The 24,068-nt window shown below is 45.4% G+C and overlaps 1 protein-coding gene across 25 annotated transcripts in view; it reads right to left on the bottom strand.

Annotated features, from left to right (window-relative positions):
* Nucleotides 1-22,409: 22,409 nt before the first annotated feature.
* The window catches only part of PRR5 (proline rich 5), a 146,287-nt gene continuing 144,628 nt past the window's right edge, over nt 22,410-24,068 (bottom strand). For all 25 annotated transcript variants that reach the window (XM_042848103.2, XM_042848052.2, XM_042847993.2 and 22 more), the window contains one exon: nt 22,410-23,811. In XM_042848103.2, the coding sequence (XP_042704037.1) occupies nt 23,261-23,811 (551 nt within the window). In that variant the 3' untranslated portion in view covers nt 22,410-23,260. The remainder of the gene's footprint in view (nt 23,812-24,068) is intronic.

Below are 24,068 nucleotides of genomic sequence, written 5' to 3'. Positions count from 1 at the left end.
AGAGAAATGCAGAGGATCTATATGTATTGACAGACCAGGCACAGGCAATCATAGTAATCAGTAATTTGAATAAATAATAATTAGCATTTTTAATGTAGGAACTTCACAGAACTCCTATAACATAGTATTGAAGCAGGAAAATTGATTCATTCGCTCTATGGCCGGGCTATAAACATTGTGGGTTGAAGGGCGGCTGCTTAGTTGGAAGAAGCAAATAGAACCTGGCTTCACATGTTCTCCTTCCCCCATCAAACTATGGCAAAGGGAAGCAACATAATCAAGAGCCCATGCAGGTTTTGCTCTGAGGCCAGTGGCCTGCAGTTACTCACCACTCACTTCATGGGGCCAGCAGGGATATGGTGCAGCCTGGGTCAAGGCCAGAAAAAGCTTCAAGAATGGGGTACCTGCAGGAAACCTGGCCCCAGCACTGCAGTTCCCCAGCCAGTTGTGCGGTAGGCTCCCTCTCCATTAATGGCAGCACAGCCAACTTGCAGCCCAGGTGCCATTGACTCTTGGCCTATGTCTGTATTGTGTAACCCTTGTGATAGGACTCACTGGAAGGGGGAAGAGCATGTGCTGCTCTGAGCAACGTTCATTAATCTGGTAGTGTGACACGTGTTAGAGTCCATGAAAGAGGGGGAGAACATGCTACTTAAAGTTGCTGTTCACCCACTTTGCTCTTTCACTACCTGGCTGTGCCCCCTTTCTCTACACAGCTCATGGGGAACACAAGATTTTTGCAGAGGAGAAATTGGCAGCTACAGGGATCATCACCCAGCAGGAACACCTCTTGGAACATTTTGCACAGCCACCTTATCCTGTTCGTACACTCCCCTGCCCCCTCCTCTCCCCCCAGATTCTGCAGCAGTATGGAGAACAAGGGTCCTGGACGTTTATTCCAAAATTTGACAGGATAAGTCAATAGAACTTTTTTTTTTTTTAAACACCAATATGGCAAGGAAGCAGCCCAGTTGATCTGAGATTCTGGTTTGGTTGTTGAGAAAAAAAAGTTATAGCGGAAAGGGGTAACAGCACAGATACCATGAGTTACTGCTAGCTAATTCATTTCATATGATCCCTGTTTCTAGTTCTGTCTCAGCTCTCAAGTATATAGCCTGGAAATTAATACAGTCAATGAAAGAGAATTCTAGGTTGATTTCACATACGAAGGAAGGAAGGATGCAAAAATACTACTATAATTTTCAGTTGCTTTAGAAGAAATAAGAAAAAGAAACCCAGATAAACCCTGTGTCTGCCAAATTAGGAAGGACACAGGTAAAGATTCTGGTTCTGAACACCCTGAGAGTTTGGATCCTTCTCTATTCAAAAACCAGTTGAAGGGGAAAAAAATTTAAAGCTTCAAGAGCAAACAAATATTGGAAAGTTGAAAAAAATGTTACACGTTACAGCTTCATTAAAGAGCATGACACTATCCATCTAGCAGTAAATCAGATGTGCAGTGCTTTCCAAGTATTCCTGTGCCTTGAACCAAGATTTGATACAGCCACCGTGTGTATTTGTTCGCATGCTGTTTTTCACCACTGCAATTAGTCAATATAGAAAATCAACATTTAGAGATGTCCTCCCTTTTGCTAGTGAAACTTGTTTAAGTAGGTTCTCCATGTAGATGAATCATTTAGTGATTCTTGCGGACAGAAATTTGGATTAACTGAATTGAGTCTGGATAGTAGTCAAGTACTTTCTGCTTCCAGATGCCCCTCCACATTGGCATGTACTGTGTGAGGTTTCTTTGCCTGAAATGTACTCCTGGGGTTTTGCTGTGTTTACCCATCATTTGTTAATTCCATACCAATAGGGGCCAGATCCAGAGTGGTGCTGAGTGCCTGCAGCTCCCACTGACTCCAAGAGGCACTCAAACACTACAGAGGTGTGAACACTAGAAATGCCTATATAGTTCAGATCAATAGTGCCTCTCAGGACTTGACCAAGGGTGAATCACTCTGCAAGACATTAGAGCTGTTTATCACTAGTCTCCAATTATTTACTTACAGAAAGCAAAAAATGTACATATCTGAATGCTCACATCCATATCTGGCTTTCAGATTTTGAAACCAAATTCTCTCTTTGGATACCTTCATGGATTCCTGTACCTTAACACACGTCTGTGCATGCAGCCGAGGGCAGAACATAGTCCTAGACATTTATGAGCTGATTCATTTGGGGGAAGGGAGGGAATTTGGCAAATATAAATCCAGAAAGCCCAATTTTCCAGGTGATATTTTTCGCATCACATATTCCAGGACACAATGCATACATAACTGCACTTAAAAAAAAAAACAAATAATGTAAAACTTTGATTGGTCGGAGCGCATTTTGTCCCGATATCCGCTGGTAGCACTGTGTTTTTGCTCAGCCGGGGCAGGACTCGGCTTTTTTTTTTGCTCTGCCAGCGGGCACCCCGCCCCCCATGTGTCCCGATATTTTCTTCCCCTCATCTGGACACCCTACTAAACATTCGTATGCGCCTTCATGCTTCGGCCACCATTCCAGAGGACATGCTTCCATGCTGATGACGCTCATTAAAAAAAATAATGCGTAAATAAAATTTGTGACTGAACTCCTTGAGGGAGAATTGTATGTCCCTGCTCTGTTTTACCCGCATTCTGCCATATATTTCATGTTATAGCTGTCTCAGATGATGACCCAGCACATGTTGTTCATTTTAAGAACACTTTCACTGCAGATTTGACAAAATGCAAAGAAAGTACCAGTGTGAGGTTTCTAAAGATAGCTACAGTACTAGACCCAAGGTTTAAGAATATGAAGTGCCTTCCAAAGTCTGAAAGGGACGAGGCGTGGAGCATGCTTTCAGATGTCTTAAAAGAACAACACTCGGATGCGGAAACTAGAGAATCCAAACCATCAAAAAAGAAAATCAACCTTCTGCTGGTGGCATCCGACTCAGATAATGAAAACGAACATGTGTCGGTCCGCACTGCTTTGGATTGTTATCGATCAGAACCCGTCATCATCATGGATGCATGACCCCTGGAATGGTGGTTGAAGCATGAAGGGACATATGAATCTTAGGTGCATCTAGCACTTTCAGGTGACATTGTGAACAAGAAGCAGCATTACTTCCTGCAAACGTAAACAAACTTGTTTGTCTGAGCGATTGGCTGAACAAGAAATAGGACTTAGTGGACTTGTAGGCTCTAAAGTTTTACATTGTTTTATTTTTGAATGCAGTTTTTTTTGTACAATTCTACATTTGTAAGTTCAACTGTCGTGATTGCACTACAGTACTTGTATTAGGTGAACTGAAAAATACTATTTCTTTTGTTTTTTACAGTGCAAATATTTGTAAATAAATATAGAGTGAGCACTGTACACTTTTTATTCTGTTATAATTTAAATCAATATATTTGAAAATGTAGAAAAACATGAAGAAATATTTAAATGATATTCTATTATTGTTTAATCATGTGATTAATTGCCTGATTATTTTTTTTAATCGCTTGACAGCCCTAATTTGTATCTATGTAATTTTCTCCTTATCCCTAATTTCTGGACCAAGGACTTGATAAATATTTAAAGAAGACACCAGTACCTAGACTCTTACATCTGTGACTAGCAAGCAATTTTGACAGAATTTGTTGACATGATCAAATCTGTACTAAGCATTATGATGAAACCACCAATCTCCAGAAATACGAGTGCGTCAGCCCATAGCAGGCTCTAAAATTTTAGATTGTTTTATTTTTGAATGAAGGTTTTTTTGTACATAATTCTACATTTGTAAGGTCAACTTTCACGATAAAGAGATTGCACTACAGTACTTAGAATCATAGAATATCAGGGTTGGAAGGTCATCTAGTCCAACCCCCTGCTCAAAGCAGAACCAATCCCCAACTAAATCATCCCAGCCAGGGTTTGTCAAGCCTGACCTTAAAAACCTCTAAGGAAGGAGATTCCACCACCTCCCCAGGTAACCAATTCCAGTACTTCACCACCCTCCTAGTGAAAAAACTTTTCCTAATATCCAATCTAAACCTCCCCCACTGCAACTTGAGACCATTACTCCTTGTTCTGTCATCTGGTACCACTGAGAACAGTCTAGATCAGGGGTAGGCAACCTATGGCACGTGTGCTGAAGGCGGGACACGAGCTGATTTTCAGTGGCACTCACATTGCCTGGGTCCTGGCCACCGGTCCGGGGGGGCTCTGCATTTTAATTTAATTTTAAATGAAGCTTCTTAAACATATTAAAAAAGTTATTTACTATACATACAACAATAGTTTAGTTATATATTATAGACTTATAGAAAGAGACCTTCTAAAAACATTAAAATGTATTACTGGCATGCGAAACCTTACATTAGAGTGAATAAATAAAGACTCGGCACACCACTTCTGAAAGGTTGACCCCTGGTCTAGATCCATACTCTTTGGAACCCCCTTTCAGGTAGTTGAAAGTAGCTATCAAATCCCCCCTCATTCTTCTCTTCTGCAGACTAAATAATCCCAGTTACCTCAGCCTCTCCTCATAAATCATGTGCTCCAGCCCCCTAACCATTTTTGTTGCCCTCCACTGGACTCTTTCCAATTTTTCCACATCCTTCTTGTAGTGTGGGGTCCAAAACTGGACACAGTACTCCAGTTGCGGCCTCACCAATGCCGAGCAGAGGGGAATGATCACATCCCTCGATCTGCTGGCAATGCTCCTACTTATAGAGCCCAAAATGCCATTAGCCTTCTTGGCAACAAGGGCACAGTGTTGACTCATATCCAGCTTCTCATCCACTGTAACCCCTAGGTCCTTTTCTGCAGAACTGCTGCCCAGCCAGTCAGTCCCTAGTCTGTAGCAGTGCATGGGATTCTTCCATCCTAAGTGCAGGACTCTGCACTTGTCCTTGTTGAACCTCATCAGGTTTCTTTTGGCCCAATCCTCTAATTTGTCTAGGTCCCTCTGAATCCTATTCCTACCCTACAGTGTATCTACCACTCCTCCCAATTTAGTGTCATCTGCAAACTTGCTGAAGGTGCAATCCATGCCATCCTCCAGATCATTAATTATGATATTGAACAAAACCCGGCCCAGGATCGACCCTTGGGGCACTCTGCTTGATACAGCTGCCAACTAGACATGGAGCCTTTGATCACTACCCGTTGAGCCTGATGATCTAGCCAGCTTTCTATCCATCTTATAGTTCATTCTTCCATCCCATACTACTTTAACTTGCCGCAATAATACTATGGGAGACCGTATCAAAAGCTTTGCTAAAGTTAAGGAATAACACGTCCACTGCTTTCCCCTCATCCACAGAGTACTTGTATTAGGTGAATTGAAAAATACTATTTCTTTTGATTTTTTTACAGTGCAAATATTTGTAATCAAAAATAAATAGAAAGTGAGCACTTTACACTGTGTTCTGTGTTGTAACTGAAATCAATGTATTTAAATAAATGGTATTCTATTATAGTTTAACAGCGTGATTAATTGCAATTAATTTTTTTATTCGCTTGACAGCCCTAATATATATATATATATATATATGAAATCAAAGGTGCAGCTCATCTGGAATTCTCTGAGCACCGCATCTGAAAAAGGATACTACAGAACTTGAGGGGATCCACAGAAGGCTAGTTAAAATGATTCAATCGCATTAAAAAGTCTTTATGAAGAAAGACTGGATTAGATACAGATTAGAAAGGTGATTGATAAGGAAGAAGAAGTATATGGATTTACATACAAAAAACATTAAAACATGTTGCAAAGTCAAACACTCAAAAGTTATAGAATGCTTGAATTAAGGTTGCCTGTGCATTATTCTTGTATGCATGCATTATAATAGACCCTTTAATTACATGATCAGATAGTATTGGCTCTGCTAAGTATTAGAAATTGGGATGAGCTCTTGTGTGTGTGGGGGGGACTGGGCAGATTATCTCAAATTTATCTTCCACAGTTTCTTCTGAAGCGTCTGGTGCTGACCACAGTTGGACACAGGATACAGTACTGCACTAGACAGACCTTGGGTCTGATCCAGTCTGGCAATTCCCAGGTTCCAAATAAAGATTGCCTCTTTAAGGTAGCCTAACGATCTTGCTTTTCTGTGTTACTTGTCTTAGCTGGAGCTTGTCAAGCTGAAGCTCAGTCTGCTTTTAAGAATAAGGCTTTAGATGATTAATTTTATACCATTAATTCTTCTTTGTATCGGACTCTTGGACAGATCTCATTTGTCACAAAACTGTAAGCTTTTTAGGGCAACAACTTTATCTTTCTATGGGACTAAATAGCCTCCATAGAACATTGTAGACCTAAGAAATTATTTATCTGTATTATAATAGTAGCTAGAGTATACAAGTGAAACTAAGGCCCGATTTTGCTAGAGCCTGTATAAATGTGGAGTAACAGACAGTCTATGCCACAAAGAGCTCACCAATTAAATAGACAAAAAGGACAAAGAGTAGAAGTCAAGTGGTGTTATCCCCATTTCACAGTGGGGACCTGAGGCATGGAAAGGTTGAGTTACTTGCCCAACTCGCATAGCAATAGGGCTGGTTGGAAAGAATTCTGTTTTGAGAAAAACTGAGGCTTTGAAATTTATTTTGGCTCCACTTAGAACAAAGCTGAGACATTTTGAAATTTTTCATAAGGGGTGGGAAAAAGCACCTCTGTTACTGTAACAGGGTTCACGACCCACCCCTCTTCCTGGGGCCCGCTTGGTGCCCCAATAAGACTCAGGGAGATTGTGCAACGTGTCTTTATTTACTAAAGGTTATCCCATCACCAGTGCCCCTCTATTTATAAGCTTGACAGGATTAGTCACCTCCTTTGCAGGCAGAGTCAGCCTTCAGCTATGAGGCCTCCAGTTCCCTCCCTGGCTGCCTGGCTCCCTCCCAGCCTTTATAGCCCTTGGCCTGTCAGGTCAGCAGGTGTTGCCAATCCTCAGGCCGGCATCAGGCCTTTTCCATCAGCCCCAATTGGTTTCCCCTGATTGGAGCTGACTGGGCAGGGGCTAATTAGGTGCTTTTGCACCAGCACCCTGCTACAGTTACCTACCCCTGAATTACCAATAGCCTAGTGGGCAGGGCATTCACCTGGGTTTAGGAGCCCCAGGATCAAGTCCCTGCTCTGCCTGATTCAGAATAGGGACTTGAACCTGAAACGCCCACATCTCAGGGGAATGCCCTGACTGCTGGGCTATGGGCTATTTTCTTGCTTTCATTTTGACTAGAATTTCCATCCTGGACCTGAGAAGCCTTTCATTGAAACTGAGAAATTGCCCACAAAGTTTTGGTTTTGATGAACTGTCATTTTCAGACAAAAACAAAATCAAAATATTCCCAACCAGCTCTCCACAGGAACTGTGGCAGGGCTGAGAATTAAACCCAGACCTCCTGGATCCCAGCCCAGTGACTATGACCATAACAACAATCTGCCTAATAAAGACAGTAGTTGTGTTCTAAACATGCCCCAAACTGATTTTCCTACTCAAAACTAGTTTGAATATTTAGGCACATAAAATATTTTTTAAAAGGGAAAGCATTCTGGACACTAGTTAAAGAACTAAAGTCTTTCCAGCTGGAGATTAGACATTATACACTGGGTTCCATTCCAGAATAAAATATCTGGCAGAATTAGAAATCCCTGGGATGGAAATGCCAACACAACTTTAACTATAATGATGTAAATATAGCCTCAACTACCTCACTTAGCCAAAGTAAATAGCATAAACCTGGGGTGGTTTTATTAGCCCTGTAAAATACCGCAATTCCACCTTTGACTTATACATCTAGTCTTTATTTTTCTTTCCTCTGGCTCTGGGCAGAGCTACCTGAAAGAAGATCAATTTCAGGTAGGCAATCTTGTTACAGGCAGGCAGCCAGCTCTCTAATCCAATAATACAACACAGGACCTGAAGAGTGCACATTTATGAAAGAATAGGCTGTTTTCATTATTTAATTACTAGTCAAGTAACCTGTCTGAAGAATATTAAATTGCCCAACTTACTATGACAGTGAAATAGGTCAAATCTAAATTCTTATTGCAAATCTTGAGATATTATCTTTGAATAGCATAAGTTGGTATATCCCTCAACCGTAATAATCTAAGGGAAGGGTTTTTCAAGATCGCTCAAGATTGGCCTAATTCTGCTTTCATTGAAACAAATGGGAGTTTTATCATTGACTTCAGTGGGATCAGAGTTAGGCCAAGACCGAACACCCCTAAGAGTTCATGTCTAATTGTTCATACATTAAAAATCACATTGGACACAAGATTTGAGTTGCTGCCTTCAAAACTTGACCATCCACTTCTCTCTCCATCGCTCAGATTTCAGGAATTTAGTCATCTGACTCAACTGTAAAATCCCGTTCCCAGTGATATCCATAAATCCCTCCCTGGCATCAGCTAACAGGATAGATTCTGCCTCATTACGCTCTCTGCACACGACTCAGGCCATGCAAGAGCCTTGCTGGGGATTCCTCTGCTGTGGTGCAGTCCCGGTGAGCAAAGAGCTGGTGTAACTGGCCTCCTTCCCCACAGCCCCTGGCGCAGGGGAGTGGTTTGGGGGGAAAGGCAGGAGCATAGTGGTCTCCAGTTATCCCCAGTTGGTAAATGGGCTTCTGAGGACTACAGACATCTGGGGCAAATAAGGGCAGATTGCTGTAACTCAGGTGGGAGCGTAGACAGCAGCCATAACCACCTCCTTGACGTCCCCTCACCCTATTCCCCAGCTCTAGTCTAACCTACTATTCAAGTATGTTAGCGTGAATGGCTTTTTCTTGTTTTGTTGTGAGACTTTTCCTAGAACTATGTTGAAAAGGCACCTATAATTCTACAGCAAGGAATAATACATGAGCAATGCTCCCTTGCCTAGGGAAGCAGCAAAGTCTAGGCTAGAGATAGGCAAACTACGGCCTGCGGGACTGTCCTGCCCGGCCCCTGAGCTCCGGCCCAGGAGGCTAGCCCCCTCTCCCACTGCCTCAGTTCAGTACGCTACTGGCGCAATGCTCTGGGCAGTGGAGCTGCGAGTTCTTGCCGGGCAGCGCAGCTGCAGAGCCATGGCCTGACCCGGTGCTCTGTGCTGCACGGTGGCGTGGCTGGCTCCTGTCGGGTGGCGCAGCTGTAGTGCCGCCAGCCACCGGTGCTCCAGGCAGCGCAGTAAGGGGGCAGGGAGCAGGGGGGGTTGGATAGAGGGCAGGGGAGTTCAGGGTGGTGGTCAGGGGGCGGGGCTGTGGATAGGGGTCGGGGCGGTCAGAGGGCAGGGAACAGGGGGTTGAATGGGGGCAGGGGTCCTGGGGCACGTGTCAGGAATGAGGGGGGGTTGGATGGGGCAGTGGGGGGCAGTCAGGGGTGGGGGGGATCTGGGGGCAGTCAGGGGCCAGGGAGGGGTGGATGGAGTAGGGGTCCCAGGGGGCCCATCAGGGGGCAGGGAATGGGGGGGGGCTGGATGGGGCAGGAGTCAGCCCAGGGGAGCTGTCAGGGGGCAAGAAGCAGGGGGGGTTGGATAGGAGGTGGGGGCTGGGCCACCCTGGCTGTTTGGGGAGGCACAGTCTCCGCTAACCCGCCCTCCATACAATTTCAGAAACCCAATGTAGCCCTCAGGCCAAAAAGTTTCCCCGCCCCTGCTCTAGGGGCTGGGGCATGGCGACTCAGAGACCTGGGTTCTAGTGCCAGCTGTGCCACTGACCTGCTGCTCACGTCCCCTCTGCGCTGCTGTCTCCTCTCTCACCCTTTGTCTGTTTAGATTAGAACATAACGCTACAGACCAGGGCCTGTCTCAGGGGTGAAAGTAACTTACAGGTACTGCCGGAGTCCTGAGGGGTCGTGGCCTCAACCGGAAGAGGCGGGGCCTCTCAAGCTTTCATAGAATCATAGAATATCAGAGTTGGAAGGGACCTCAAGAGGTCATCTAGTCCAACCCCCTGCTCAAAGCAGGACCAATTCCCAGCTAAATCATCCCAGCCAGGGCTTTGTCAAGCCGGGCCTTAAAAACCTCCAAGGAAGGAGATTCCACCACCTCCCTAGGTAACGCATTCCAGTGTTTCACCACCCTCCTAGTGAAATAGTTTTTCCTGATATCCAACCTGGACCTCCCCCACTGCAACTTGAGACCATTTTTCCTTGTTCTATCATCTGCCACCACTGAGAACAGCCGAGCTCCATCCTCTTTGGAACCCCCCTTCAGGTAGTTGAAGGCTGCTATCAAATCCCCCCTCATTCTTCTCTTCTGGAGACTAAACAATCCCAGTTCCCTCAGCCTCTCCTCATAAGTCATGTGCTCCAGACCCCTAATCATTTTTGTTGCCCTCCGCTGGACTCTTTCCAATTTCTCCACATCCTTCTTGTAGTGTGGGGCCCAAAACTGGACACAGTATTCCAGATGAGGCCTCACCAATGTCGAATAAAGGGGAACGATCACGTTCCTCGATCTGCTGGCAATGCCCCTACTTATACAGCCCAAAATGCCGTTAGCCTTCTTGGCAACAAGAGCACACTGTTGACTCATATCCAGCTTCTCGTCCACTGTGACCCCTAGGTCCTTTTCTGCAGAACTGCTACCTAGCCATTCGGTCCCTAGTCTGTAGCAGTGCATGGGATTCTTCCGTCCTAAGTGCAGGACTCTGCACTTGTCCTTGTTGAACCTCATCAGGTTTTTTTCGGCCCAATCCTCTAATTTGTCTAGGTCCCTCTGTATCCGATCCCTACCCTCTAGTGTATCTACCACGCCTCCTAGTTTAGTGTCATCTGCAAACTTGCTGAGAGTGCAGTCCACACCATCCTCCAGATCATTAATAAAGATATTAAACAAAACCGGCCCCAGGACCGACCCTTGGGGCACTCCGCTTGAAACCGGCTGCCAACTAGACATGGAGCCATTGATCACTACCCGTTGAGCCCGATGATCTAGCCAGCTTTCTATCCACCTTACAGTCCATTCATCCAGCCCATACTTCTTTAACTTGGCGGCAAGAATACTGTGGGAGACTGTATCAAAAGCTTTGCTAAAGTCAAGGAATAACACATCCACTGCTTTCCCCTCATCCACAGAGCCAGTTATCTCATCATGGAAGGCAATTAGGTTAGTCAGGCACGACTTCCCCTTCGTGAATCCATGCTGACTGTTCCTGATCACTTTCCTCTCCTCTAAATGTTTCATAATTGATTCCTTGAGGACCTGCTCCATGATTTTTCCAGGGACTGAGGTGAGGCTGACTGGCCTGTAGTTCCCCGGATCCTCCTTCTTCCCTTTTTTAAAGATGGGCACTACATTAGCCTTTTTCCAGTCATCTGGGACCTCCCCCGATCGCCATGAGTTTTCAAAAATAATGGCTAATGGCTCTGCAATCTCACCCGCCAACTCCTTTAGCACCCTCGGATGCAGCGCATCCGGCCCCATGGACTTGTGCACGTCCAGTTTTTCTAAATAGTCCCGAACCACTTCTTTCTCCACAGAGGGTTGGTCACCTTCTCCCCATGCTGTACTGCCCAGTGCAGCAATCTGGGAGCTGACCTTGTGCGTGAAGACAGAGGCAAAAAAATCATTGAGTACATTAGCTTTTTCCACATCCTCGGTCACTAGGTTGCCTCCCTCATTCAGTAAGGGGCCCACACTTTCCTGGATTTTCTTCTTGTTGCTAACATACCTGAAGAAACCCTTCTTGTTACTCTTAACATCTCTTGCTAACTGCAACTCCAAGTGTGATTTGGCCTTCCTGATTTCACTCCTGCACGCCTGAGCAATATTTTTATACTCCTCCCTGGTCATTTGTCCAATCTTCCACTTCTTGTAAGCTTCTTTTTTGCGTTTAAGATCAGCAAGGATTTCACTGTTTAGCCAAGCTGGTCGCCTGCCATATTTACCATTCTTTCTACACATCGGGATGGTTTGTTCCTGCAACCTCAATAAGGATTCTTTAAAATACAGCCAGCTCTCCTGGACCCCTTTGCCCTTCATGTTATTCTCCCAGGGGATCCTGCCCATCTGTTCCCTGAGGGAGTCAAAGTCTGCTTTTCTGAAGTCCAGGGTCCGTATTCTGCTGCTCTCCTTTCTTCCTTGTGTCAGGATCCTGAACTCGACCATCTCATGGTCACTGCCTCCCAGGTTCCCATCCACTTTTGCTTCCCCTACTAGTTCTTCCCTGTTTGTGAGTAGCAGGTCAAGAAAAGCTTTGCCCCTAGTTGGTTCCTCCAGCACTTGCACCAGGAAATTGTCCCCTACACGATCCAAAAATTTCCTGGATTGCCTGTGCACCGCTGTATTGCTCTCCCAGCAGATATCAGGGTGATTAAAGTCTCCCATGAGAACCAGGGCCTGCGATCTAGCAACTTCTGCTAGTTGCCAGAAGAAAGCCTCGTCCACCTCATTCCCCTGGTCTGGTGGTCTATAGCAGACTCCAACCACGACATCACCCTTGTTGCTCCTCACACTTCTCAACTTTATCCAGAGACTCTCAGGTTTTTCTGCAGTTTCATACCGGAGCTCTGAGCAGTCATACTCCTCTCTTACATACAACGCAACTCCCCCACCTTTTCTGCCCTGCCTGTCCTTCCTGAACAGTTTATATCCATCCATGACAGTACTCCAGTCATGTGAGTTATCCCACCAAGTCTCTGTTATTCCAATCACATCATAGTTCCCTGACTGTGCCAAGACTTCCAGTTCTCCCTGCTTGTTTCCCAGGCTTCTTGCATTTGTGTATAAAGGCCCTGGGGCACCGCGGGAGCTCTGAGCCCTTTAAATCCCAGCCCCAGCCCAGCCGCTGGAGTGATTCAAAGGGCTCTGGGCTGCCCGCAGCCGTGGGAGCTCTGAGCCCTTTAAATCCCAGCCCGGCCGCTGCAGCGGGGAGCCCAGAGCCCTTTAAATCCCTGCCGTATCGGTGCAGTCTGGCACGGTGTACTGGCTCTTGACGGTATGCCGTTCCTGACCGTACCGGCTTACTTTCACTTCTGGCCTGTCTCTAACTAGGTGCTGCTAAACAGCCTTGTATAATGGGACTCCAACTGTTGCTCCTGCTGTAATACAACAGTAGTAGTACTTCCACTGCTTGTTTGGGTTGGATGATTGCTGGTAATTTTTTTTCCCCTTAGTCCAAGGTCTTTGGTAGGCGAGAAAATATTTGGGGAGTAGGAAGGCCAGGGTAAAATCAGGGTGGAAAAGCTGGAAAACAAGCAAGTGTATCCTAAAGGCTCAGAAACCACATAAAGAGACCCACACATTTGTCAGCATTTAAAAATCTCATGAATTTTAGGCCAATTGCCTGATTTTGGGAGGCCTGGTTCATGATTTTTGAATATTTGGGGCTGGCAATATTGTATTTGCAAATTGTTGAATGTTTGGGGCTGGCAATATTGTATTTGCAAATTGTAGTTTTGCTTTATACAATAGTATAGGCAGCAAGATTGGAAGCCACTACCTGCCCTGGGCATCCTCCTTGTAGCATGGAGTTTTCTTTAAAGCAGACTAACACAGCTACCACACTGAAACCTACAAGTTAGGATTTCTTATACCCTGGGAGGGTAGTGTGAACTTTCACCTTAACCCTATAGCATTTTGGGAACTGTAGTCTAGTAGCTGAGTGGCCATTTTGTGGAAGGCATAGTTCTTTACCTGCAAAATTAGTAAGGAAAAGTTTGTATAAGAGGCTAGTGATGAGTTATGTAATATGTTTGCAGCATATAGGATTTAATAGGGGGAGTTTCAAACACAGGAAATTTTAAACTTTTTTGGACTGGGGAGCAGCTGATGTTAAACAAGTTTAGTTAAAGAACCAAGAGGAATCTCTTCTAGCAGAGTTTAACCATTACTAGAGGTAACATGATCAGGCAGAAGCCTGTGTCAAGTAGTAACTTGATGGAAGGATTTTGAATACTCATTTGCACTGCAAAACGACATGCAACTCCTTAAACTGAGTGATACTTTTAATTTTATTTTAGTGATTCGCCCTTTATTTCAAACAATGACCTTTCCTGGTTCTTCAGTGGTATTGTCCCTGGCAATGCATGGACGTTCTAAATCAGATCTTTAGCAGGAGACCAGAGATCTCCCTCAGCAGTGCCTGGGGTAACTAAGTATGGGCCTGTGTAAAGGTGCACAGCTGGTGCAGTTCCAAGTTTATTTTTAGGCCTCTCCAGTGAGTGCCCTTGTGTTAGTGAAAGTGCTTACCCTAAAGCCCTACCAGTTGCCAAGAGCTGGTTAAATAATGAACATAGTTCTCAGGTTATTAGTGGGTAAAAAAAAACCTGATTTTAGACTGAACATTATTCAACCAATTCTGATTGCATTAGAGGGCACTCCCTAACATTACCACACCGCCCAGCTTTCGTTCTCAAGTTATTCCACCACTTCTTTTTGCATGCATGGGGTACCACACCCTAACATTCTTCTACATGTTAGCCAACATTAATAGGACTTTTAATTGTGTATCAATGGCTTCACATAGCCCCACCTGTACTGTTTTGTATCTTGGCTCCACTTGGGTACATGGGACCATTCCTCCTCTGAGACTTTTGTGCTTCTTTTTGGGCAGGAGTCAGTATATAGAGAAGAGGGTGTATGAGACGCAACGTTCAGAACAGAAAAAGCAAGCGGGGGGGAAGACTATATTTTGCTGGTGAGTTGAGAGTGTGTGTCAGAAGATTATTTATGACCTAAGAGAGTATGCAGTGCTAGAAACACTGTGCTGTAGTAGCATTTACAAAGTTAGAAACCATTTCCTTGTAAATATCCTTTAACAAGGTAGCACTTAGTTGGCCTCTGCTGCTTTCTGTGTCACCTGCCCTCACTCTTTTCAAGATTCAGCTCAGCTTTTCTTTTGAACAAGTCTCTGATTTCCCTTCTTCCCCCTCCAATAAGATACTAGATACACTCCCTGCTTTCTCTCTGAAATGGGTCTCTCAGTGGGAAGGAAAGCGAAGAAAAGGTCATAGTTAAGCTACAATGATCTCAAGGTCAGTCAATTTACAAAGCATTTGGGCTGGCTGTACATTAGAACATAGGTTCTTGCTCACCTTGTGGGGCTCCAAGTGCAGGCTGGTTCAGTACTGATCCCAAAAAAACAATGTCCCCCCTCCTCCCCACATAGAGTGCTCATCTTCACATGAGGCAGAGACAGGCGTGAACTTGCAAGTCCATGCCACTTGCTGTCTCATTCAGCAAAAGGTACTCATCCTGCAGAGCTGCACCATTGCCCCACTTTGGCCCTGCTGAACTCAAGCACATTCTCCCAGTGGTACTCAAGTCCCGCTTCCAGGGTAGCGAAACTCCAGGGGAACTCTAACTTTAGAGAGATATAGAGCACAGTTATCATATGTAACTAGCTTGGTCATTGTCAGATCCCAGTTCTGCATTTGAGCATCTGAGTAACCCTATGCTTGGAAAAAGCTGTGTATTTTGACCAGCACTGAACAAATGTAAAGCATGATTCTCTACTGAGAAGTGTTTCTACCAAAACACTATTATGGGGTTCCATGTTTATTGTATGTAAGTGTTTTCCCATAGCAAATGTACATAGCTTATAAGTAAAAATCAATATTTAACTGTCAGCCCTGCTAGCAATGGGAGTTTAGATTTAAGTTGGGGTCTTTCCTTGTCATGCATCACCCACAGTAATAATAGACCCACAGACCAAGTTTTGCTGCTGTACATTAGTGGGGCTAACTCACCAGCCAGTACATCAAATGACACTCCCAAGAACAGCAGGATTTCAATCTCTTCAGGGTTACGTTTTATTTCTCCATATCAAAAACAGTTCAACATAAATCAAACCAGGTTCCTTCCACTGAGGCAGCATTTCCTCCAAGAACTTACCTACTCCCTGCAGGTCTCACTTTCAACTCAGTGGCTTGCTGGCCTTTCATCTAAAGGTCAGGTGACCTGCAGGCTACCACCTGGTGTGACAGTGTACCCCATAAGGCTTTATGGGGAGGGGGTGCTTATAAATATATGTATGACATAACTGGAATATGTTTTATGCTGCCTGTGCCATGTAACATATCTCCGTAAGGGTTGTGATCTACTATATCTATTCATCCTATTTGTACGTATATATCATTTTCTACTCAAGCTTAAGAATATGGGCTGTATGCTTGCCTGATTTCTAAGTAAGCTTTGTGAGGCATTTGGTCAGCTTCTTTAGGAAGGAATTTGCCAGGTTAAGTACCTGATCAGGAGACACTTAGGGAACAATGCATCTTGGAATGCTCCAATCCACATGAGAAGTCTTCCTGGAGACATGCAAGATGCCATGTGGACAATGCAAAGACTGAGTCATGCAGGGGCATGTGACTTGCCCAGGTGACTCCAAAACTCCATCTTGGAGCTGGGCTTTGCAGAGGAGGGAGGTCTCCACCCACAAGAGAGAGTCTACTTAAACCTGTGGGAGACCCCTCCATTTTGTCTTCAGCTGGCTAAAGAAGGAGCCTCTCCACCCCCCCCCAGGATACTTGAAGGAGACTGACAGTAACTACAGGGGGTGTGAGTGATTGCTGGACCCAGGCTAAAAGGAGATTAGCCTGTAGAAGGGAGCATTCTGGAACTGGTGAGGAAATTATCTGTATTCAGTTTGTTTAGGCATAGATCTGCGCATTTTGTTTTATTTTGCTTGTGACTTACTTTGTTCTGTCTGTTACTACTTTGAACCACTTAAATCCTACTGTCTGTATTTAATAAAATCACTTTCTATTTAGTAATTTACTCAGAGTATGTATTAATACCTGGGGGAGCAAACAACTGTGCATATCTCTCTATCGGTGTTATAGAGGGCGAACAATTTATGAGTTTGCCCTGCATAAGCTTTATGCAGGGTAAAACAGATTTATCTGGGTTTAGACCCCATTGGGAGTTGGGCATCTGAGTGCTAAAGACAAGCGCACTACTGCGAGCTGTTTTCAGGTAAACTTGCAGCTTTGGGACAGGAGATTCAGACCCTGGATCTGTGTGTGGAGCCAAACAGGAGTGTCTGGCTCAGCAAGACCGGGTGCTGGAGTCCTGAGCTGGCAGGGAAAACAGAAGCAGGGGTAGTCTTTGCACACCGGGTGGCAGCTCCCAAGGGGGTTTCTGTGATCCAACCCGTCACAGTGGCGTAGTCGAGCAGGATCTGTGCATAGTTGATTGCTTTGAGATACTGGTAGTGATTTTAAGTGAGTTTTAAGTGTGGTGGCTGGAGAACAGACAAAGTGGTTACTGGTTTGTTATTTTCTGTTTGCTTATTTCGGGCAAGGGAAGTAGGGACAGAAAAGGAAACTCTCTATTAACTAAGAATCCCCTGAGCTGAGTGCATCTCAGTTTCAGTGAACTGCAGAGGGGTTGTGGCCCAGCACAAGAAAGCAAGACAATGAGTACCAGTGATCTCAATTCCAGTGAACTGCAGAGTGGTTATAGCCCAGCACGAGAAAGCAGGACAATGAGTACCAGTGACGCTGCTATTAAACTAAAGCTGGCCAGGTTGGAAGCAAAAGAGAGAGAAAGTGAACATAAGAGACGGCTGGAACTAAGACAATTAGAAATTAGTGCCATGGAGGCAGAACATGCAAGGGAAGAGGCTGCCCACAAGAGAGCTATGGAGGTCGAGGCAGCGAGGGCGGAGGCAGAGGCAGCGAGAGTGGAGGCAGAGGCAGTGAGGGCGGCAGCGAGAGTGGAGGCAGAGGCAGCGAGAGAGGCAGCGAGGGCGGAGGCAGAGGCAGCTGCCCACGAGAGGGCTATGGAGGCCCAGAGGGAGGCCCGGAAGCATGAACTGGCTGTTATGGAGTCAAAGAGACGAAACCCTCCCCCTGCTGGCTCCACTTCCCCGAAAATCCATAAATGGGAGCGGCTATGTCCACAGTATGATGAGTCCAGCGATATTGCCGAATATTTCATCACCTTTGAGAGACTGTGCACCCTCCATGCCATCCCTGAAGATCAGAAGATGACCACATTGATAGCAAAATTGACTGGCAGAGCTCTGGACATATTCAATAAGATGCCTATTGATGATGCTTCAAACTATGGTAAATTTAAAGAACTGGTTTTGAAACAGTTTCAGGTTACACCTGAAACCTACAGGGTTAAATTCAGGAGCCTTAAGAGGGGATCTGGATTAAGTAATGTGGCTTATGCCAATGAAATGAGAGATTTGGTAGATAAATGGGTGCGGGGGAGAGGCATTACCAGCTTTGAAGGGATGTGTGATCTGGTTACTCAGGAACACTTCCTGAATATGTGCAGTGATGAGGTTAAACAGTATTTGTGGGACAAAAAGGTAAATGCGGTGGGTGAATTAGCTGAGTATGCTGACTCTTATGAACAGGCCCAAGCCGCGATCAAACATAAACCACTGGCAGAGGGGTATAAGGTTGGGGGAAAGCAGAATCACCGTTTTACCCCTGGGTCTGGGAAAAAAGAGGCTGGGCGGTCACCTCCCCATTCCCCTGGTACTCGACCCAAATTTCCTGTGCAAGCAGAGGAGCCCAAGAGGTGCTATCATTGTAAGTCCACTGCGCACCTGAGGAATAAGTGTCCCTTACTGAGTGAAGCTGCGGCTTCTCAGAGCCAGGCTGTGGCCTCTTTCCACACAGGGTTTGTAAAGCTTGCTTCCACACAACCCAGCAATGAGCATATGCATGCTGTTAAATTGAATGGTCAGATGCTTCTTGGATTAAGGGACACGGGTGCTGAGATTTCTGTGGTCAGGAGGGACCTAATCCAGGAGAAGGATCTGTTGCCAGGTAAAATGGCAGAATTAGAGCTGGTAGGGGGTTACAAAGTCCTTGCACCTTTAGCTAAAGTACACATGCAAACTCGGGATTTGCAGGCTGAGCTGACTGTTGCAACGGTGGCAAACAATTTTGCACCGTTTCTACTGGGGAATGATTTCTTTAGTGTGGCAGAATCTGTCCCAGGGTTGGTTAGCAGTGAGAAGGAATCTTGTGCTAAAAGCTCCAGAGGGGGGGGTGAAGTCACACGGACTGCTGGGGGAATAGGAGAGTGTCTCTTAGGTTCCTCTGCAGCAGTAAAGGATGCAGCTTCGGGGGCAGGGCTGGTTGTGGCCAGTTCCTGTAGCCCTGGGGCTCAAGGGAAGTTCCAGAGGGAGGAGCTGGATGAAGCCAGCTCCTGTCCTGTAATCATCTCCCCTGGGGAGGGGGATGTACCACCTTGTAGCAAGGAGGCCACCACAGCTGCTGACTGCCAGGAAGTTGCAGGTCAGCAGGGGGCTGGGCCTGCCCTGGGGTGCACAGAGGCGTGTGTCCCAAAGGTGGAAGTTGGGGTCCTGGGGACCGCTGTGGTGGGAACAGGCCCCAAGGACTCTATAGCTGAGTGCCAGCCCAACCCGAGTGGAAGGGGAGGGATTTTGCTGGCCAGCGAAAGGTCTGTCGTAGCTGGTAGCTGTGAGTCCACAGCTGGGGCAGGATCACCTTCCCTTTCAGGGGACACAAGAGTGTCGGACCCAGAGGGGAGATCAAAGATGGAAGCCCAGATGGAAGGTCAGGGGGGGCCAGAGAGTCCACCCACCTTTTGTGGGGAGGGGCTTTCCCAGGAGGAGGGTGAAAAGTCTGCATTCGAAATGCCAGCCCCCTCTCCTGTGGATCAGGTTTTAAGGGAAACCTGGGGGTCAGGCCTCCAGGATGAGGGGGTCTATCCAGCTGACCCATTGGAAACAGAAAGTGGGGTGCCCAAAGGGGTCCAGAGCACCCCAGGGAAAGCTGCTGTTCTTGCTACACTTGCAAGAGATAAAACTCTCTCTCCAAGACAGGGGGGGGGAAATCTCTTCATGGGAGGAACTTCACAAGGGAGTGGGGCCCAGCCCAGAGAAACTCCAGAGGGAGGGGCCGAGGACAAGTATGGTTGTAGTACACCCTTTCCTGGCCAAAGACCCAAGCACATGCCCGAACTAGAAGTCTTCCCCAAAGAGGCAGAGGAATCTGCATCAGAGGGTCTACCAGAGGGCACAGAGAACTGGGAAAATGCAATGGGTGCTAAACAAGTCAAATTGAGTGAACGAAGCCTGTCCACTGTAGATTTGCTGTTAACCTTGTGTCTTTTGCTAATTCACCTATGGGATAAAACAAAAGAATTCACACTAGTGGTAAACCCTTTAAAGATGTGGAACATATTTGATTTGTGGAATAAGCTGTTATACATGCTGGGGATGGTGACAGGACAGCCCCACCAGCGTGTTACTTTACAGCCCATACCTGTAAAAAGCAGCAAAAGCATAACAGGCCTATGCTGCTGTGTAGAAGGGGAAACTGAGGCACACCGCCTCATGGCATTGGTGGCTAAATGCCAAGATACCTCCACGTTAATGAGTATTGCTGCCTGCATTCTGTTAGCAATACTACATCCCTACCTGTTTGCAAGCATCTGGGGACCAGGGACCCCAAAACGGGCTAGAACCCCCAGGAGTGACACCATATGGTTTCAAGGTACTGAAAGGAAGTGTGACCAGAAACAAACAGAAATTTTACAGGTACTGCCTCCGCCATGGACAGTGTCCAAGTCTCTGGCAGTAAGTTCAGGGGGAGGGTGTGACAGTGTACCCCATAAGGCTTTATGGGGAGGGGGTGCTTATAAATATATGTATGACATAACTGGAATATGTTTTATGCTGCCTGTGCCATGTAACATATCTCCATAAGGGTTGTGATCTACTATATCTATTCATCCTATTTGTACGTATATATCATTTTCTACTCAAGCTTAAGAATATGGGCTGTATGCTTGCCTGATTTCTAAGTAAGCTTTGTGAGGCATTTGGTCAGCTTCTTTAGGAAGGAATTTGCCAGGTTAAGTACCTGATCAGGAGACACTTAGGGAACAATGCATCTTGGAATGCTCCAATCCACATGAGAAGTCTTCCTGGAGACATGCAAGATGCCATGTGGACAATGCAAAGACTGAGTCATGCAGGGGCATGTGACTTGCCCAGGTGACTCCAAAACTCCATCTTGGAGCTGGGCTTTGCAGAGGAGGGAGGTCTCCACCCACAAGAGAGAGTCTACTTAAACCTGTGGGAGACCCCTCCATTTTGTCTTCAGCTGGCTAAAGAAGGAGCCTCTCCACCCCCCCCCAGGATACTTGAAGGAGACTGACAGTAACTACAGGGGGTGTGAGTGATTGCTGGACCCAGGCTAAAAGGAGATTAGCCTGTAGAAGGGAGCATTCTGGAACTGGTGAGGAAATTATCTGTATTCAGTTTGTTTAGGCATAGATCTGCGCATTTTGTTTTATTTTGCTTGTGACTTACTTTGTTCTGTCTGTTACTACTTTGAACCACTTAAATCCTACTGTCTGTATTTAATAAAATCACTTTCTATTTAGTAATTTACTCAGAGTATGTATTAATACCTGGGGGAGCAAACAACTGTGCATATCTCTCTATCAGTGTTATAGAGGGCGAACAATTTATGAGTTTGCCCTGCATAAGCTTTATGCAGGGTAAAACAGATTTATCTGGGTTTAGACCCCATTGGGAGTTGGGCATCTGAGTGCTAAAGACAAGCGCACTACTGCGAGCTGTTTTCAGGTAAACTTGCAGCTTTGGGACAGGAGATTCAGACCCTGGATCTGTGTGTGGAGCCAAACAGGAGTGTCTGGCTCAGCAAGACCGGGTGCTGGAGTCCTGAGCTGGCAGGGAAAACAGAAGCAGGGGTAGTCTTTGCACACCGGGTGGCAGCTCCCAAGGGGGTTTCTGTGATCCAACCCGTCACACCTGGTATCAGGCCCATCACTTGGGAGGCAGCTCATTGGTTACAGTTAGGGCTAAACCTACCTTAAAGAGACATCCCACCCTATGACAGCTAGTAACAGCTGTGTCTAGGGAAAAAATGCTTTTTTCCCCTTTTAAATAAATTTAGTGCGAGTGAAAAGTCCTTTTTACCTATAGAAAAAGCAGGGTGGGCAGTGGCAGTGCAAGGTTCTGGAGCACCTCCCTACAAATATACCTCAGCCTTGACAGACCATCCATAGTAGTAAGAGACTAAGCAACTGTGCAGGGGTCTCCCGAGCCAGAACTAAGGCATGATGATGAAGTAGTGAGGGAAGCTATCACAAATGCTGCTTGGATATTGACCATGTTCCATGGTTAATTATAGGACTTCACTCCTCCAGGACAGATAATTGTAATGTGACAACTGTAATGGGCTCCACATTTACTTTAAAACCATCAGGTCAAAACCCTAGGTGGCACTGGCATGTAACTGCACAGTGTACATTAATGTTATTGGATGTCAAGTGGCCAAATTACTTTGCAACGTTCTGGGGGCTTGATCCTGAAATCATTTTTACACATCTCAACAGATTAACTCCACTTACTCCATGGGACTACTGGTATGAGAAGGGACTATGCATACTCAGAAGGGCTGCTGGTTCATACGCTAATCCCTTACATGTCATTGCCTAATTACAATACCTGCTGCATAGTATTCCTTTAAGGTCCCTGATAAATAATTAAGATTTCCATTGAAAGCCCATAACTTTATTTACACAGGAAACAAGTAACTTGTGTTCTGCTGGGACCTCACCATAGAATGGAGAGTTGTCCAAGAGTTTACAGTGCACAAAATTCTTGGAAGTGTCACATTAAAAGCAAATTAACACAGTCCTAAAAGCCAGTTTTAGGACATCTCTCTCACCTAGACGCTGTATTGGCTGTGAAACAAAACATTAGATGCCAGGCATTGCATCACATTATGTAACACATTGCTTATTTTACTTTTTTCCTTAATAATCCTAACTCATTGCGGTTAGAGGAGTGCATACAAGATATACCAAGAAAAGGGGGAAAAAAGTGTCACTATAAATCATTGTATTTTGCTACATTTATGACCACATCATTGTTGGTTTGTTCTTTTTTAAAAAAAAAAAGGTTTTTTTTTCCAGCCAAGATTGTGTTGTTCGAAGAGCAACCTGCACTTTTACAGGAATCCTTCAAGACAACTAAAAATAAAGGCAAACGCAGCCATACAATGGAGTATGTTAGTAAATGCACATATCCAGCTGCACTCACAGCTTTCTAGTAGACTCTTTTCCATTCAGAAAACCAAACAAACACAAACAAGCCACAATCTTACAAAGACAGTAAGAAATTTTACTGCAGAATGATGGGAAGAAAATAGGTTGGTGGTTTAAAAAAAAAATGAGGTGCCATATCTCCAGGGGGTGTAAATCACTATAGCTCCACTGATTTTTAATACTGATGATTTACACCCGCTGAGGTTTTGGCTCTGTATGTATATCTATTCCCTGCTGTGTTGCCGAACATACCAGTTACTTGTATATAATAATAAAACCAAGGATTTGTCTCCTGTCCATCACACGATGCTCTGTCTGCTCACATCCACGTTGTACGCTGATGAATTTGAACAACCTCGGCCAAAATCTATGAAAATTCCTTCAGAATCAGAGTCAATGGACTCCAAAATCTGGTCCACTATATTCTCGGGGCTGGAAGAAGGGACTGGAATCAAGGCAGGGTCCCTGGCCAGCTCAAAAGCCCTGTTTTGATCACCCATGCTGTGAAAGAGTCCTTGTTGTTGCTCAACTGAATTGAGTTTGCTGGAACATTCCACTGAACTGGGACTGGGCCTTTCTTGTTCTCCTGAGAGTGAGTTCTTTGTGGTTGTCACAGAGCTTTTGGAACCATTGTCCATGATGGTTGTGAGATTGGAGTACCCTTGTAGCTCCATGCATGAGGTCATTTCAGAAACAGAGTGCCTTCGGATGCCAGTTCCATTGGCTGCAATACCCTCTGTTTCATACTCAGCTACCGGGGTCAGCAGTGGGTTATTGTAGCTTTTCGATCTCACCACGGGGTTCTTGGCAAGGATGTCACCTGATTTGGAACGTCTGAAGAACCGCTTCTCTGTAAACAAACACAAATCTCGATTAAAATCTCTGAAGTCTCTGTCTTTTATAGCGCTAACCCTAAGCATTCAAAAATAATAAGTCATATGATTGGCATAAAACACAAGATGGTCATAAAAATCATAAGCTTTTTAAAAGAATCAATGTTGGGTTCTTTTTATTTACCTTCTGGTTTTTGAGCCTTTAAGGATCATATCTTCAAGCTTTATTCCACAAACATGAGAGCTAGAAACTTACTTAAAAAAATAAAGCTGA

Source organism: Chrysemys picta, chromosome 1 (assembly GCF_011386835.1).
Source record: "Chrysemys picta bellii isolate R12L10 chromosome 1, ASM1138683v2, whole genome shotgun sequence".
Taxonomy (NCBI): Eukaryota; Metazoa; Chordata; order Testudines; family Emydidae; genus Chrysemys; species Chrysemys picta.
Note: the sequence above shows the minus strand (reverse complement) of the source record. Positions and strands in the feature narration are given on the sequence as shown.